At 47.5% G+C, this 17,498-nt stretch overlaps 1 protein-coding gene and 1 non-coding gene across 9 annotated transcripts in view; both read left to right on the plus strand.

The window, feature by feature from the left end:
* The window catches only part of PRRC2B (proline rich coiled-coil 2B), a 71,012-nt gene extending 56,227 nt beyond the window's left edge, over positions 1-14,785 (plus strand). For 5 of the 8 annotated variants that reach the window (XM_039911772.1, XM_029063039.1, XM_029063041.1 and 2 more), the window contains 9 exons: positions 150-254; positions 466-658; positions 2,025-2,122; positions 2,610-2,737; positions 3,086-3,326; positions 5,790-5,966; positions 6,357-6,448; positions 7,796-7,877; positions 9,444-14,785. In XM_039911772.1, coding sequence (XP_039767706.1) covers positions 150-254; positions 466-658; positions 2,025-2,122; positions 2,610-2,737; positions 3,086-3,326; positions 5,790-5,966; positions 6,357-6,448; positions 7,796-7,877; positions 9,444-9,578 — 1,251 coding nt within the window. In that variant the 3' untranslated portion in view covers positions 9,579-14,785. The remainder of the gene's footprint in view (positions 1-149; positions 255-465; positions 659-2,024; positions 2,123-2,609; positions 2,738-3,085; positions 3,327-5,789; positions 5,967-6,356; positions 6,449-7,795; positions 7,878-9,443) is intronic. The other 3 variants (XM_029063042.1, XM_029063043.1, XM_039911773.1) reach the window with 1 other exon arrangement.
* LOC114811745 lies at positions 1,192-1,277 on the plus strand. The gene has a single exon (XR_003759441.1). It is a non-coding gene; the product is annotated as a small nucleolar RNA SNORD62 (small nucleolar RNA).
* Positions 14,786-17,498: the final 2,713 nt, after the last annotated feature.

Raw genomic sequence — 17,498 nt, forward strand, 5'->3', positions numbered from 1 at the left:
GCCTCCTCCGTGGGACTGTAGCTGAAGCTAATGTACTTTGGTCTTTGCTCCTCTCTTTTTGCAATCTGTGTTTGAGGGGCCATTTCCTTCACTAGAGAGACTTCCTTCTAATATCTCTTTGTGACCTTGCCCTTCTGATCCCTTTCCAGGCAGGGCTAGCGCAGTCCATTCCCATCCTCCGTCGAGATCATCACCTCCCACGGGGCATCAGTCTGAACCCGATGTCCTTCCCCACAGCTGACCTCACTCTCAAGGTAACATGGGTACCATCTTTCTGAAGTCACCACAAACCCCTGTAGCTCTGAAAAGATGGGAAGGAGAATTTGTCTTGCTGGATGTCCCCTTTGTTCCCCTATCCTCAAAGCTCCCAGAGGCATTTCCCTAGAGAGCTGTAGGTTCTTGCCTTGTTTGCTGCCACTGCTGGTGGTAATTTTCATCCTTCCCCCACCCTCCTTGCTTCCAAAGATGGAGTCTGCGCGCAAGGCTTGGGAAAACTCCCCCAATTTGCCGGAGCAGAGTTCTCCAGGAGGCGCTGGTTCAGGAATCCAGCCTCCGTCCAGTGTTGGAGCTTCCAACGGGGTCAACTACAGCTCTTTCGGCGGAGTTTCCATGCCACCTATGCCTGTGGCATCTGTAGCACCTTCTGCTTCTATTCCAGGTATCTTGTCCCTTCCCACTTTGACCAGCTTGTGGCATTCCGTCCAGAGTTACTAAGAGGCACTCACAGATTGAGTTAAAAGATTTTTCTCTTTTTTTGCCTTGGCGGCTTATGTAAATATAGATTTGTTTGTCGATACAGAAGAGGAAATGTTTCACAAAGAGAAGTGGGGGTCAGAGGACCTGGGTTCTGATTCTGACTCTACCACTTGCCTGGCGAGTGACCTTGGGCAAGTCTCTTAACTTCTTTATGCCTCATTGGGCTTTCAGTGCCTATTCTGCCACCTACCTTCTACTTAAACTGTGAGTCCCATGAGGGACAAGGGACTGTCTCCATTTGTATCTACCCCAGAGCTTAATACAGTGCTTGGCACATAGTAAGTGCTTAACCAATACTATTATTTCTACTACATGCCTTTAACCGCCTTTTCCAAAGGACGAGGGACCTCTGGGTCTCATTTGGATGATTCCTGTGTACCCGTTGATCTGGCACAAAGATCACTCGAATTCAGGGCATAAAGATTTAGCACTGAGTCTCTATGATGTATTCCAATAGATCCTTCTGACCCTCCAGTGTGCATTCCAAAGAAGGGGAAATGAAGAGATGTGTGACTGAGAGACTTGATGGCTGATCTTTTCTTGCCTACACTCTCTGGATTCTTAAGGATGTGTGGAATTAGAGACTAGGGAAGCAAGGTAGTCAGGTAGAACGTCAGTTCCTCCTGTAAATGTTTCTCTGCAAAACCGGAATAGGCCCTTTCCCAATCCCAGAGTCTATTGCCTCAGATCACCAGTTGAGCACGTTGAGTGTACCTTGCATGGAGTCCTCCACCTCTTCAAAGAAGCAGCATGATCTAGTGGATAGAGCAAGAGCCTGGGAATCAGAAGGTCATGGGTTCTAATCCCAGCTCTGCCACTTATCTGCCATGTGACCTTAGGCAAGTCACTTCACTTCTCTGGGCTTCAGTTACTGAATTAAGACTCTGAGCCCCACGTGGAACTGTGTCCAACCCAATTTGCTTGTATTCCCTCCCACCCCCTGCCCCAGTGCCTGGCACATAGTAAACACTTAACAAATATCACAGTTATTATTATTATTATTTTGTTATTGTGATTATTATTATTGAACCCTTGACTGCAGACACCCTTCTGCAGCTAGAGAAGTCTCTATTGTTTTTGTGGCCATCAGGGCTGTTGATTTTGGTGCATCGAGCAGGAATAGAGATGTGAGCAAGGGTATTAAAATGAGCAAATAGGCTGAAATTGGTAGGAACCCAATTTTGCTGTCCTCCTGAAAAGGGACCAGTCTAGGTGGACTTAAAATGGGGACCACACCACACTACTTTCTACCTGGATTTTGATTGTAGGTAACCACATCCCACCTCTGTACCTGGATGGCCATGTGTTTGCAAGTCAGCCTCGCCTGGTTCCCCAAACGATACCTCAGCAGCAGAGTTACCAACAGGTAAAAAAAAAAAAAAAAAGACATCATAATTCACAGGGGCAGGTAGGTTAGTTGGGTGAACTTAAACTTCCTATTTATTGGGTTTGCCTGAAATTTGCTCTTGCATCTCCTGGAACCAGGAGCCATTCCTGGAATATGCTTTCAAGAGCCGATCCATTTCTGGGATTAAAAGAAAAAGAAAATAAGTGTAGATTCCATGGTGGTAAGGATAATGGGGTGAGCCTAGGTAAGAATGAGCTCGTGCCTCTTTTTTTAAACCAGTGTTTCTTCTTCTGGCCTTCGGTAAAATATTTTTGCAGGGGCACTTTGTCAGGTGATATGGTTTTCCCAGTAAAACTAACAGTAATTCCCTTGGAGTCAGAGGCAAGACTAACTCTAGGAATAGGAAGGTCTTGGAAGGCAGAATAACTGGAGAAGACTCTGAGTGTCTCTGGGCTGTTGTCACATCTTCCCATCTTCTAATTTTCTTTGCCCCCTCTCTTTACAGGCTGCCGCTGCCCAGCAAATTCCAATATCCCTTCATACATCTCTACAGGCACAGGCTCAGCTGGGGCTGAGAGGGGGACTCCCTGTCTCCCAATCTCAGGAGATATACAGTTCCATACCACCTTTCAGGTAAGCTTCCTTGTGGACGTCACTGGGTTTTCCAAATCTTGGAACATTGGCCTTTAGGCTACAGATGTACTTGGAGAATATGGACTGCTCATGTCATTCCTTCATTCCCGTCTGCCATTCTCCCGTTAGACCTTTCCCTTCTGCTCTATCACTAACGTACCTTGTATAGTCAACTATGGACTGCTGAGCAGATACTTCATTGAAAAAGGGCGGGTATTTGCCTTTGTATGTCAAATGTTCTCCATTGTACACAGACCATTTTTCTTTCAAAAATTCTGTCACCCCGCTGTAATCTGAGAGGTTAGGGGCGTAGCCGTCATCGGATCTGATTTAAGTCTCTTTCTCCAGGTCTCAGGTGTACATGCACCCTAGTCTGTCCCAGCCCAACACCATGGTCCTAGCTGGAGGAACTGCTCTGAAGCCCCCGTACTCGGCCTTCCCGGGCATGCAGCCTTTAGAGATGGTGAAAACGCAGTCGGGATCTCCTTACCAACCGATGAATGGAAGCCAGGCCCTGGTGTACGAGGGTCAGATCGGTCAGGCAGCTGGAATGGGAGCTTCGCAGATGATGGACTCCCAGCTGACTCAGGTAAGGAGGCAACAGTGGAACGAGGAAGGGGGTGAACGCCCTCTCGCTTTCTGTCCCCTTGCAACTGACGCTGTTTTGGTCTTTCCTTTGAATGCAGTGAACCCGATGCCCATTCTGGCGTCGTAGCTGCCAGGAGACAATAAGGCACCGTGAAATGCCAAGAAAGACAGATGGTTGGTCACTCTGGAAATTGTATTATTCCCCAAGGATAGGGTCCTTTTGGGGAAGTTGATGTTTTATCTTGGAGCCTCCCAGGACAGGCTTAGAAATGGATCGTCTAGGATCAAATCCTCGCCCTCACTACAAGTATTTAATGCAGAGCACTGCACTGGCCTCTAAGTAGGAGAGAAGACAAACATTTAGAAAAATTCAGTTGCTCAAAATTGGAGCAGCTCTCAACATCAGTAGCTATAAAACTAACAAATAATGAGAATTAATTTTTTTAATGTGTCCAGAGAGAGCCTCACATATTCCCACCAATTCCGGGACCCATGGAGATGGTTTGAAAACTCTTCTTAGTATGCTAGGGAAACTTTCACTGTTCCCTGGGGTGGGTGCAAGCCCTTTGGTGCCACACTGGGATGATGATGGTTTTGATTGGGTGGGAAGGAAGAATTACTCCCATTCATGGCTTCAGGTCCTGGCAATGGGTGACTTTGGATCATTCTAATTACAGGGAAGTTTTTAAAACCCTCTGTCTCATATGGTTTCTCAGTCCTTACCACCCCACATTGCCATATGACGATGGTGAGAATTGACTGAAACAGCAGTCGAATTGTACTTTCCAAGCACTTAGTACAGTGCTCTGCACACAGTAAGCGCTCAGTAAATATGAGTGAATGACTGAATAGTCTGGCCTGGTGGTGAGAAGAAAATTTTGCGTTTTAGAGTAATTCAGGAAATCAGAGATGATAGCGATGTATCATCCAATCCATCGCCAATAAACTGGCCACTGTAGCAGAGGCAAGAGTGGAGAGGAAACCTCTCTCTCTGTGAGGAGAAGGTGCACAGTGGAATTAGACCACTCCTCAGTGGCCTGTCTCCAGCCTTAGATTTTGAGTCCCCGGGAATCCTCCTTCCCCTGCATCGTATTTTAGATAGTTGAGCTCTGTTTGTTTCTTTCCCTCTTTATAGTGTTATATAGCTTGGGAATGCAGTTTTCACCTGTGTCTTCCTCTAAAGTCAACTGTTTGGAGAGTGAAGCTTTGCCTTGAAGCAAGGGCCACATTCATATTGTTCAGCCTAGGTTTAGTGGAGGGTATTGCATATGTGCTGGGGTTTTATTTTGTTGTTGGGTTTTTTTTTCTCCTTTGACCTAAAGTTGATGTCTGGAGGTATTAAGGGCCCACTTGAGCACAGAGAGCAAGGAGGAATAATAATACTTGTGGTATTATCATCATCAGTGGTATTTATTGAGCGCTTACTATATGCAGAGCACTGTACTAAGTACTTGGGAGAGAACAGCAGAGTTGGCAGACATGTTTTCTGCCCACAGTTTTAAGCACTTACTATATGACAAGGATTTTAGTAAGTGCTGGGATAAATACAGTGCAGTCAAATCGGATTCACTCCTTATACTATGTGGGGCTCTCGGTCTGAGAGGGAGGGAGAACGGATGTTTTATCCCCATTTTACAGATGGGCTAACTGAGGCACAGACAAGTTTAAGTGACTTTCCCAAGGCCACATAGCAAGTAAGTGGCAGAGCTGGGATTAGCACCTAAGGTTTCTGACTCCTAGGCCACAGTCTTTCCACTAGGCCACGCAGCTTCACAAGGAAGAGGGCAATTGAAGAATTTATTTCTTTAACAGGAGCCTTCCATTTGAGCATGGCCCTGTCAAAAGGCAGGTGCCTTCGTAAGGGAGGATATCCGTATTTATATCCAGATAAGAGAGTATGTGATGATCAGGCAGCTGCCTTCATGAGGAAGGATATCTGTATTTTTATCCAGATATCTGTATCTTTACTTGGATGTCCTCCCGTCACCTCAAACTTAATATGTCCGAAACCGAACTCCCTATCTTGCCACCCAAACCCTGTCCTCCCCATGACTTTCCCATCACTGTAGACAGCACTACCATTCTTCCCATCTCACAAGCCCATAAACTTGGTGTAATCCTTGACTCCTCACTCTCATTCAACCCACAGATTCAGTCCATCACTAAATCCTGTCAATCCCACCTTCACAATATTGCTAAAATCCACCCTTTCCCCTTCATCCAAACAGCTACCATGTTAATAAAATCACTCATCCTATCCCACCCAGGTGTGAATGAAATCTTCCTTTTGCCCTCAGAAAATATATATATATATATATATATATATATATATATATATATATATATATATACATGTTGGGATATTTGTACTTGAGTTGACTTGATTTAAATCTTCCAGCCCTGCTCCCAGCTATGTGCCTGGGCATCCCCCTTCCTGAATGTAATCGTTTTAATTTTCCTACAGTTAACAATGCCCCTGCCTGGCTCCCAGCTTCCTTTGCCTCGTTATGGTTCTGGACAGCAGCCCCTGATTTTGCCACAGTCCATCCAACTTCCTCAGGGGCAGAATCTCTCTGTAGGAGCTCCCCGCAGGATTCTTCCACCTGGATCCCAGCCTTCGGTACTTGCCACCAGCAGAGAGGTACGACAAGTTCCGGCTACGATTGGGTCCCGCACACGTTTAGGGGATTAGATCTGATTGCCCTGACTTTTAAAAACGACAGCCAAGCCAGGGTAGAGGAGAAAATGCTCTCCATATGGGCCGGCCGGCTTGTCGGTCATCCCCAGAATCCAGAATGCCCCCAGGTCCTCGTTGGTCTTTGTGGCAAACTAGACCTCCACTGGGTTGCTCTTGTTTCCGTGCTTAGGAAGTGGAGTCCTCCGGTGAGGTCATGGATGTAGTATCGACCTGAGTGAAAAGTTCCAGCCCACTTAGGCAGAAATCCCCAACTTGTCCCAAACAGCACAGTGTGGTAGCATTGGTTTTGGATGTTGTAAAGCTGATGGGTCTTAACCTCTTGGTTTCCTTTAGTCCTCGCAGATGGAGATGAAGGGGTTTCACTTCACAGACGGTAAACAGAGCATTCCTTCGGGAGGGTCTGTTCCTTCACCACAGACCTACAGGTAAAGAAACCACAGGTGTTTGGTTCCGAGTAGCCGAACTATCTGTAAGGTTGAACTTTGACTTGTGGAGAAAATAGAGTGGAATTTGAGATCAGCAGAGGAGTGGGATGTGTGCATCATTGTTCTGTTGCCAATCCAGGACATGCATTTAATGCGGGAGCGTTCGGGCACCATCTTAGAGCCTCTCTTTGCTAGTGTAGATCTGTGTTCCACCTGGTACTTGAAAGCTATGAGTGTGGAGGTGTTGGCCTGAAAGTGTTTGATCAACCTAGTGAAATACTGTGGTTTGAGAGAGCTTTCTAAAGGGGCAGAGATAAAGCTTGGTTAGAAAATAAAGCTCCTTTTTCTTCCTCTCCCACCATGGACAGTGAGACCTATATAGGGTATTAGTGAGGAGGATAGATATGGAAACATCCTGTCTATGAGGCAGTTCTCACAGACAGAACTGCCTCGCCTCAAGAACAGGGCAAACGACAAGAACTGACCCATGGCCCTGCTTGGCAACTCTCGACTGCAGTGTGTGGACCACCCCCATCCCCCAAATAAACTGGCCAGCTGGGACCGTCATTGTCCCTTGGCTGATTCCTTGCTCTGCCTCCTTTGGGCTCTGAGAGGGTTGTTGGGGTTGGGGAGAGCCAACTGAGTTTTCAGTGAGACCCCCTGGGGTTGGTGGTGAGCTCAACATGGGGAACCAAAGTATGAACTTTGCAGAGAAGGATATGAGAGTCCCCCGTAGGGGGTGGAGGGCAGCATCCAGACTCCTCAGAGAATGTTTGAAAAGCATGAGATCAGTGGTCCCTACCCTGTCCTGTGCCTGTGGTATGAGAGAGTGACAGACCAGTAGCGCTCCTTCTGTTTTTTCTCTTTTGTGGTTTAGGAAGGGGTTTTTTTGGCCGGGGAGAGGGGAGATCATTTATTTTTATTTCTTTCACACTAAAACTTTAGACATTTTTTTTTCCACTTGATTTTTGTAAACATAAATACATGTTCTGGCCCTTTTCTCTTTTATTCTTTTTTTTTCTTTTTTCTTTTTTTTTTTTACATCTTGAACACTGCCTTTTGGGGGGCTGCTCTTGGGTTGCAACCCCCTAGTTGAGAATCATTGTGTCCTCACTGGCCCGCATCATCCCTGGTGAAGATATCCTGGTTCTCATCTATACTCCCAGCTACTGTAGCACCTTCATTTTTTTTTTCATTTCTCCTAAAAGTTCAGCAGACTGCCCAGATGGGTCCAGATGCCCCTGCCAGAGAGGACGTCCCTTCATGCTTCCTCCATATACTAGGCTTTTGTTCCATTTTTGTGGTAATACTCTGTGTATTCTCAACCACTCCCTTTGGTTTTTTCAGGCCTAGCTCTGCTAGCCCCAGTGGGAAGCCATCTGGACCAGCAGTTAACATGGGCTCTGTGCAGGGACACTACGTTCAACAGGTAGAAGATGGCTTTCCAGATCTCCAGTCCTGGCCTTAGGCATATCTCCAAGCGCCAAAGGGAGGGGGATTTTCCATCCTATCCTGGACCCGCTCCCTTTTTTCTCAAGGGAGGAACGTGCTCTAGAGGTTTGAGCATGGGACTGGGAGTCAGGACGCCTGAGTTCTGTTCCCATCTCTACCCCTGTAGCCTAGCTGAGCCACTTACTTGCTCTCTGGGCCTCTGACCTCTCTTGTTTTCATCAAGTGCATAAAGATCTTCCAGTGAAAGGCGCTCTGGAAGACTTAGGTCTGTGTTAGCTTAGAAGTTGGTGTTTGTGTGCGTGTGTTAGCTCTAGAAGGTGATGTTTGTCTTAGATGATCTTAATGCTTAGTATATCCGGTGGCTGTTCTACAAATTCAGTGAGCAGTTTTTCCCATTTTATGATCGAAACATTTTTCCTCATTCTTCTTTTCCTCTCCCTACTACTTTGTGCTGTTAGTAGAAAAAAAAGAAATGGCACCCAAAATGCCCCAAAGATATTAACTCCCTTTGTCTAGGTTTTCAACTAAAATACTCCAATGGACTGAGAAGTCTGCAGGTCTTATTCATTATCTCCAAAAATTCTGAAGACACCTCCCAATTCCTATAGGACCAATACAAGTGTTTTGGCGAAAACAAAGAACCATGATTTAAGATGCTGCCATTCATAATCAAGGCCGACCACTCAGGAGCAATTTAGCAAGTGGAGCCGCGTGGTCTACTGGAAATTCAGGGCAACTCCTGGCACTTGGGCCTCCGCCTGCCTCTGCTTACAGAGAAGGTGCTTGACAATGGAGGCGGGTGACAGGAGCAGGAACCTGAACTCGGGGCAAGGAGGGATGAGGGCCCCAAATCAGCATCGCCACATCAGTGGCTACATCACAGCCGCCACCTTCCCCTGGGAGTCTGTCATGTGCCCCATCCCCTCCTCCCTCGGGGCTCCTGCAGATCACCCTGGCAGCCCTTTTGCTTTGGTTATGTTTGGCCGGGGGGTCGGGGGCGGTTGTGTGTGTGACAGGACCATGGTAAAATTTGGACTCTCCCGTCCCCTGTAGTCAGAGGCTATCCCTTGGCACCCCCTCGGCAAACCGTAGTTGTGATCACCTTTTTGAGCACTATTTTCGGGACGTCTAGCGGATTTGGAAAAATGATCCACAAATACAGGGCAGCTCAGGGCAAGGTCCAGGTGGCCCTTTCTCAGACGAGAGGGGCTGGGTGGGCGGTAGGATCTCACAGGTTACCACGCGGTCTATCTTGCTCACCCTCATACGGGAGGCGAGGTGTGGGCCCAGGAAATCTTAGGATTGCATTAAGTAACCTTGCTGCTTGTCTGGATCATTGCCCTGAAGTCCCTTAGGGAGGGGAGAGGAATAGACTGGAATATGCCAATTTCCATACAGCCCAGTGCTTCAGCTGGATGGTGGACCATCGGCAGCTCTTTCTTTGCAGCCCCGCAGGAAGAAGGGGGAAGGTGGGAGCTGTTGACCCAGTTGGAGGTCGACCCGCTCTGCTAACCTTCCTTCCTTGTCCCTTGTGTGTCCAAAGGCAAAGCAGCGAGTGGATGAAAATAAATCCAGCTTGGGAGCTGTGAAACTGCAGGAGCCACCCCCGGCGACCCAAATGAAAAGAACGGGAGCCATCAAGCCCCAGGCGGTGAAAGCGGAAGAGAGCAAAGCCTAAGAGTGGCCGCCGTCAAGCCGACGGAGCAACTACACCGCAGCTCGGACGTTCCACTTACCGGACGGTCAGCTTTCCCGCCAGATCCACCATCACCACCTCCTGACTCTGACTCGCTGAAGCGACATCTTCGGATCTCCCTTCCCCTTTCCGTGCACCCCCAACCCCGGCTCTCCCCTTTCTCTCTTCTAATCAAGCAGTTTGAAACTGTGGAGATGGCATTGACCTGCTTGCTTTAATAACAAACAACAAAAGAAAAGGCAAATGACTCCTCCATCCCCATCCCCCCCCTCCCCTCCTTGACGATCAACAAGCCCAGGCCGACTGTGCAGGGCAGGTTCACAACCCTCCTCCCCACTGCTTCATTCCCACTACCACCATCTTTGACTTCTGCCTGTCCTGCGCCTCCCTCCTCCCCTCTTTCTCCCACTCCCATTAGCCAGAGCAGCATATGGGCAGTGGCACCCCTTCCCCCCACCATTTCCCACCTTCTCTTTCAGCAGACCCGGGCACAGGAGCATGGCAACGGGGGCATTTTAGTTTGAGGCTTTTCATTTTAAAAGGCAGCTGAGGTTTTTATGAAGGGGAAACAAACAAAAAAAGAGCAAGCTATATCTTTATGTATAGCAAACTTTTATACATTCTTTTCAGTGCCCCCACCCCCGTCCACCTCTTCTAAAGTTTTCTCTGACTTTCCCTCGTTTAATTTTCTATGTTGCTGCGCTACCTTAAGAGCTGACTCAACTTTTCCCGCTCCCCCATTCCCTTTGAATTGTTTAACTTTCAAGATTATATGAAAAAAGAAAGGGGAAACGTTTAAGTCCGTATCGCTCAATAGTTTTGGTTCTCGCTAGAAGCAAGTTTAACTTTCAAGATCATTATTTGGAAAAAGAAATGGAAAACATTTAAGTCCGTATCGCTCAATAGTTTTGGTTACCGCTGCAAGCAAGCCGTCGGCTTTAGAAGCGCACGTGTGACTAAGGCCTATGGTAGTTGGGTTCGCTGATTGAACCCGGGTCCCTCTCCTAGCTTTTCCCGGGGTGCCCGTTGGCCAGGAAACGTGACAAGGTTTTTCAGCATCAGAAAAGATGCTGAATTTTGGTTGTGGACTCATCTGAATCTAGTTGAGAGACTGTCCCAGAGGCTGCCAGGGATGAATCGTGGATTTACAAACGGTCTGGTATGTTGCCACCTTCTCTTGCATGGATAAGAAGAGCTGGCCAAAACCAACAGAGCTTCTCGGCCAACTCCTTAATAGTTGGGCCACATTTCGTGCTCCCGTCGGCTAGTTGTCTCGGACCTTCCTTTCCCCCTACGCCCCCCCGGGCTGCTCTGTTTTCACCCACGTGTGTGTGTGTGTACTTTTGTACACACCCGCTCTTTTTCAAAGCTGCTCTGTGAGCTTCACTCCTCTTCCCCACCTTCCAGGCCCCCAGGCTCTCATCTCTCTGTTTTCCTGTATTTCTATGTCTTCCAGCCTCTCGCTTGGCTCATCAGAAGAGAAACAGTAGAAATTCACCTGCAGAGCAGCGGTGGTGCATGAAGACCATTTTTTTCCTTTTTTTTTTTGGTTGTTGTTCTGCAAGGCAGTTGTGAGTTTTTGGGGTTTTTTCTTTTCCCTTTTCTCTTCTCCCCCACTCCAAGCAATCCCAGCAGGTGGACCTGGGCTAGTGGGACCAAGCAAGCCCCGGGACCTCCAGCGGGTGTGTCAAAGTTCCTTGTTGAACTTTTCTTCTAAAGAGCCGGGGGCTGGGGTTCGGAGTGGGGCGCGGATTCCAGCGCTGGTTTCCTTGTTCCCAGGAGCTCTCGAGGGATCCCTGCAGAAGGCCAGGGTCTTCAGTTGGCTGAACTGTCTCCAGCTTATTTCTGAACAAGCTGGCTATGTTGTTTTTTATGGAGATGGGAAAAAATGGCGGACCAAGGCTAGGGTAGGGAAACCTTAGTTCCTCAGAGGCTCTATTTACTGACTAACCGTCTGCCTGAAGGAGTTGCTACCCTGTATCTGCTGGGGGTTCCAAAGAAGACATTTTGAACAAAGAATGTATTGGGGGAGGGGGCCCGAGGACATGCCCATGAGAGGTCCTCTAGGGTTTTCTAGGAATGCGCTGGAAGTGGTGAGCTAAGTATAAATGAGGGTGTTTATACATTAGCTTTAGCTCTGACTTCTAAGCTCTTTTTCCCCATAGAGATAGTGACATCCCTCCTCTCGTGTCTGTCCTGTAGAGTGTGGGAAAAGCAATCCTCAAGGGACTGTGCTAGGTTGATTCTCTTTTGTTGTTGGTTTTTTGGGGTTTTTTTGTGGGTTGTAATGACATAGTGGGAAATATCCATAACTCTCTTGCTCCCCAAATAGTTTTGGGGCTGGGGAAGCTTAGTGAAAAATGCTTCTTCCTCCATCCCCGCTCTCCCCTTCAAGCTTTCGACAGTCCCTTCCTGCCACCTTCAGACCTGATTTCTCAGCAGCTTGTCTGTTTTTCTTCCTCCTTCCCAATAGTCTTCTCTCTAGACCTGTCCGCCAAAGTCCGCTCTGTGGATGGTTCAACCTGGCTTGGCCCCGGCCCTAAACGCACCACACCCACCCGACCTTCCCTTCCTCTCCCCTGTTCCTCCGAATGTTGTGTGAACATATGACTAGTCTCATGCCTTTATTCCAACCCCTCCAACCCCCCTCTTCCCTCCTCCAAGATCATGGCTGAGGCTGTCGGCCGAGGTCATGATTTAGATTCAAGTCTCTATGTGTACAGTATGAGGAGACTTCTCTAAACCCACTCACATCTGATTTAGGTCCACACTTACGTAGCTTATCGAAAAGACAAAAAAAAAAAAAAGTCACTCCCCTTCAGTGTACAGAAAATAATCCTGATTGCAGTTTCAGTTCGAGGCCAGACGTCGCAGGCCCTTGGGGGGAAACACATCCTCAATGATAGTACTTCCTGTTGGAGAAATGAAAAGGAAAAAGGTCACCTCCCTCAATCTCTTTATCTTTAAACCCCTTGTCCTTTGTCCCTCCTCCCTCACCCACCCACCCCCAACCCACACACACAAAAAAACACTAGAATTTATTTATACGTATTTGATGTTGTAGGTCTAGGTGGAAAAAAAAGTAAATGTTTCACTGCTCTATTTATATATAATGTCTGAATTATTCTGTGCAGGAAAGGCCAAGAAGTTGCATGTGAATTCCATTGCGATCACCTCCGTGTGACTCAACTGCAGTTTCTTTTCCCCTCTGAGATAGAGATTTTAACAGATTAAAAAAAAAAAAAATCCCCTTCTTTTCCCCTCCCCAACTCCCTGTTGACTTAGAGCAGAAATTTTTTAAGGTGCAATATCCCTTTTCCCTTCATGTGGTTTTAGAGCTAAACTCCAGGTAGTGCAACTCAAGAGCTCTCTTCTTATGGTTTAAAAAGCCCTGTCCTCAAGGGGCAGTGATATCAGAGGCCTAAGCTGGAATGAAACCAGCTCCCTGGAGGGAATGGAGCAGGGCTTTTTCACAAGAGATCGATGATTTCTGATTTCTAGGGGATTTACCTTCTTCTGGAGTGGGGGTTCGTTCAGAATTGCCTCACCGAACCTCCGGTTCGAAATCAGCAGCTCTGCTCCTTCTCTTAAAAGAGGTGTAGGTAGCGTAGCGGGGAAGAAGGGAAAGCTGGTCGTTGAGCAACAAGTGGTCCAGGGGATGATATATTGTGTGTGTGTGCGCACGCACGCGCAGTTGCCTTGCTGGCACTGTTGGCTTAATTCAATCAGGCCTCCTTTCCTGGCAAGTTAGCAAAAAAAATAAAGGTTTTAAAGGACCTCTGGCTATAGGATTTTTTTCGTTTTGTTTTTAGGGGGAAAAAATGAAGGGTGAGCGTAGCACATGCTTAGCTAAACAGTGGAACGGATAGAACCTGCAGTTTCTATTTTCAGAAACCAAAAGACCTCCTTCCCTCCCACGGTCTCCGTAGAGCTACATCGTTAGCAGTAGATATCGGCTCTGCGTGGCTGATGGTGGCTTTAATACACTCCCCGCTCTACCTTAGAGATTACCTAGGGGCCCGTGGTTCAAGGCATTGTGTGTGTGTGTGTGTGGGTGGCATGCTCTTCTGCACTATGTGACTGTGCAGCAAGTTTCACCCCCCCGGTGCACAACCGATCGCAGCGGTTCTGCTACTTTTCACCTGCTTGCCGAGCTCCCTCTTCGCAAAAAGCAAGTGAGCAGTGTTGCACGCTGCCCCCTTTTCCATACATTTCCCCCCATTCTACTTCTGCCTTTCCTCCTTACTCTCTGCTTCTCCCAGGGTAAGCCCAGAAATGAATTCCTTGTAAATTACTTCTGAGAGCCAGCAGCACCGGCATTTTCTTACTCTGTTACATTCTCTTTTTGGCTGGGAAATGCAAACATCAAGAAATCAAGCTCTCCCTGACCCATGGTGTGACCCGAGGACAAAGTAGATTAATCCTGATGATTCATAACAGATCTAGAACTTCGTTGGGTGTGCAAATCCAACAGTCACCCATCCAGTGGTCATCGACGTATATTCTTGGCTCCAATGAATCCCTGATTCATCAGAGCATCTGCAATTGCCTCATTTTCCCTCCAAAACTCACCCCTCTCCACCCTGCTCCGGTGGCCCCCAGGGATTGTAGCAGAAGTCAAAAGGCTGGGTCTTAAGCATGTTGAGGTGCCTCGTAGTGGAAACCATGTATTTAGGCTCAGTGTGGATGACATCCATTGTTTCTAATGGGGGATATTGTATTCCTTAATGCTTTTTAACCATGCCCTGTATAGTAAAGAGTTTTTTGGGTTTTTTTTTTTTTTTTTTTTTGGCGGGGACTGGGGGGTGGGAGGGGGGTGGTTTTGGTTTCTTTTGTTTTTGTTTTTTGTTTTTTTGGCCTTTCCTCTCTTTGTCTTTTCACGTAGACCAGATATTTGAAAGGGCAGACGATGGATAAATGTGCAACGTGCAACCTGTTTATATTTTATTTTTTTGGAAACTATTTTAACTTTGATCGGAAACTAGAATCATGGAATCACCAGGCCAGTGGTGGCACTCTCTCTCTCTCTCTCTCTCTCTCTCTCTCTCTCTCTCGCCCTTTCCCTCGGTTTCAGTACCTATTGTTTCTCCTTTCAAATATGTGATTGTATTAGCTCTTTCCATATGAAAGAATTCTCCTTATTTAAATAAAAAAATTTAAAAAAATAAAGCAGATTATGCTTTCTCAAATTCCCGAGTCAGTTGTGTGTTAATGCTTTTTCTTGGGGAGTCCCTTCAGATGGAAAGGTCCAAGTACTCATTGTGCCTTAGGTGGGAAACTGACAATGTCTCTTGCTGGTTTCCCTTTTACGAGTTAAAGCAAGTCACACTACAGTCCCCTGAATATTTCAATTCTAAGTATGCTTAAAATTGTCTTCCTGAGAGGAGGTGGTCTTGGCTTTCTGGGTTTATCCTGCTGTAATTTAGTCGCCCCAGAAACTAGTTGTGGAGCAAGTCTGTGGATGTCAACAGCTTGGAGTGATCAAGGGTCTTGGGACGCCACGGGGTCTAAACGCGCAAAGAGTGACACTTTCATGAGGATTGGTTTGCCTCTGGGTGAAAATGCAGGTGAGGCGTTGTAGCTTCCACCGACAACCCACCTCAAGTTTAGGGGGCAGAGCTAGGCAGGTGCAGAAGGCATAACAGCCCATCTTCTTCATTTAATCAACAACCAATTCTATCTTAATTTAATGTTGGTATTTGTTAAGCTCTTACTATGTGCAGAGCACTGTTCTAAGTGCTGGGGTACATACAAGGTAATCAGGTTGTCCCACATGAGGCTCCCAATCTTAATCCCCATTTTACAGATGAGGGAACTGAGGCACAGAGAAGTTAAGTGACTTGCCCACAGTCAGGCAATGCAAGGCAAGGGGGATGCCCAGCCAGCAGTCAGACCTATTTCCAGGAGTCCTACCAGGTCTATGAGTCAGTGATGTTTATTGAGAATTTACTGAGTGCAGAGCATTGTACTAAGCTCTTGGGTTAGAGAGGCAGAGTTGCCACACATCCAAAAGTTCCCTTTTTTACAGTTAAAATGCTCATTATCATTTTTTGGCAGCAGAATCCCCAGACCAACAAAGTCTAGAAAAATCTTGACAGGATTAAGAATCCAGCATGGTTTTAATGGAAGAAACTGGGAGTCAACTTGGACCAACTGTGCAACCCTTGAGGAAGCTTTTTAATTTGTGTCACTTTCCCATCTGTAAAATGGGGACGACGCCTGCGGCAACCACCTCACAGGGATGTGAATATAATTTGAATGTTATATGTGAAGGGCCAGAAGTTTTTGAGCTTTACAAATAATAGTGTTGGTATTTGTTAAGCGCTTACTATGTGCAGAGCACTGTTCTAAGCGCTGGGGTAGACAAGAGAATCAGGTTGTCCCATGTGGGACTCACAGTCTTAATCCCCCTTATACAGATGAGGTAACAGGCACAGAGAAGTGAAGTGATTTGCCCACAGTCACACAGCTGACAAGTGGTGGAGCTGGGATTCGAACCCATGACCTCTGACTCCAAAGCCCGGGCTCTTTCCACTGAGCCACGCTGCTTCTTCCAAGGTATAGTTCATATTTATTGAGTGCTTCCCTGGGCAGAGCACTGAAATAATAATGATGGTATTTGTTAAGTGCTTACTATGTGCCAAGCCCTGTTCTAAGCTCTGGGGTAAATACAGGGTAATCAGGTTGTCCCACATGAGGCCCACAGTCTTCATCCCCATTTTACAGATGAGGTCACTGAGGCACTGAGAAGTGAAGTGACTGGCCCAAAGTCACACAGCAGACAGGTGGCGGAGCCGGGACCCCTGACTCCTAAACCCGTGCCCTTTCCACTGAGCCACGTCTCCGCCATGTGTCTGCCGTGTGACCTTGGGCAATAATAATAAAAATGTTGGTTATTTGTAAAGTGCTTACTATGTGCCGAGCACTGTTCTAAGCATTGGGGTAGATACAGGGTAATCGGGTAGTCCCACGTGAGGCTCACAGGTAATCCCCATTTTACAGATGAGGTAACTGAGGCACAGAGAAGTGAAGTGACTTGCCCACAGTCACCCAGCTGACAAGTGGCAGAGGTGGGATTCGAACTCATGACCTCTGATTCCCAAGCCCGGCTCTTTCCACTGAGCCACGGGTAAGTCACTTCACTTCTCTGGGCCTCAGTTCCCTCATCTGTAAAATGGGGATGAAGACTGTGAACCCCTCATGGGACCAACCCAAATGGCTCGTACCCATCCCAGCGCTTAGAAGAGTGCTTAGCGCATACTAAAAGCTTAACAAAATGCCCTAAAGAGCGTAATTAGGCTGTTAGGAAAGCAGTGAGGGTGAGGCCGTGCCCTGGCATTATATGGGTCGACGAGGTTGGCACGGTCTCTGGGGTTGTTTAATAATGTTGGTATTTGTTAAGCGCTTACTATGTGCAGAGCACTGTTCTAAGCACTGGGGGAGATTCAAGGTCATCAGGTTGTCCCACGTGAGGCTCACAGTTCATCCCCATTTTACAGAGGAGGGAACTGAGGCCCAGAGAAGTGAAGTGACTTGCCCACAGTCACACAGCTGACAAGGGGCAGAGCAGGGATTTGAACCCATGACCTGACTCCCAAGCCCGGGCTCTTTCCACTGAGCCACGCTGCTTCTGGGGGGGGGAGCATTCTAAGCGCTTAGTACAGTGCCCTGCGGATAGTAAGCGCTCAATAAATACTATTGAATGAAGGAATGAATATTGAATGAATGAATGACTTGGGTCGACTTCCACTGTCGCGCGCCTCAGGGCGCCTGCTTTGGTGCGCATGCGCGGCGGCGGCCATTGCCCCGGCCACGCCCGGAGAGCCTGCCCCCTCCCCCGCCCTCCTAAGAGCAGGCGCGGCTAATCGAGCGAAGAAACGGCGATGGCCGAGGGGAGGTGGG

The sequence above is a fragment of the Ornithorhynchus anatinus genome, chromosome 4, assembly GCF_004115215.2.
Source record: "Ornithorhynchus anatinus isolate Pmale09 chromosome 4, mOrnAna1.pri.v4, whole genome shotgun sequence".
Lineage (NCBI taxonomy): Eukaryota > Metazoa > Chordata > Mammalia > Monotremata > Ornithorhynchidae > Ornithorhynchus > Ornithorhynchus anatinus.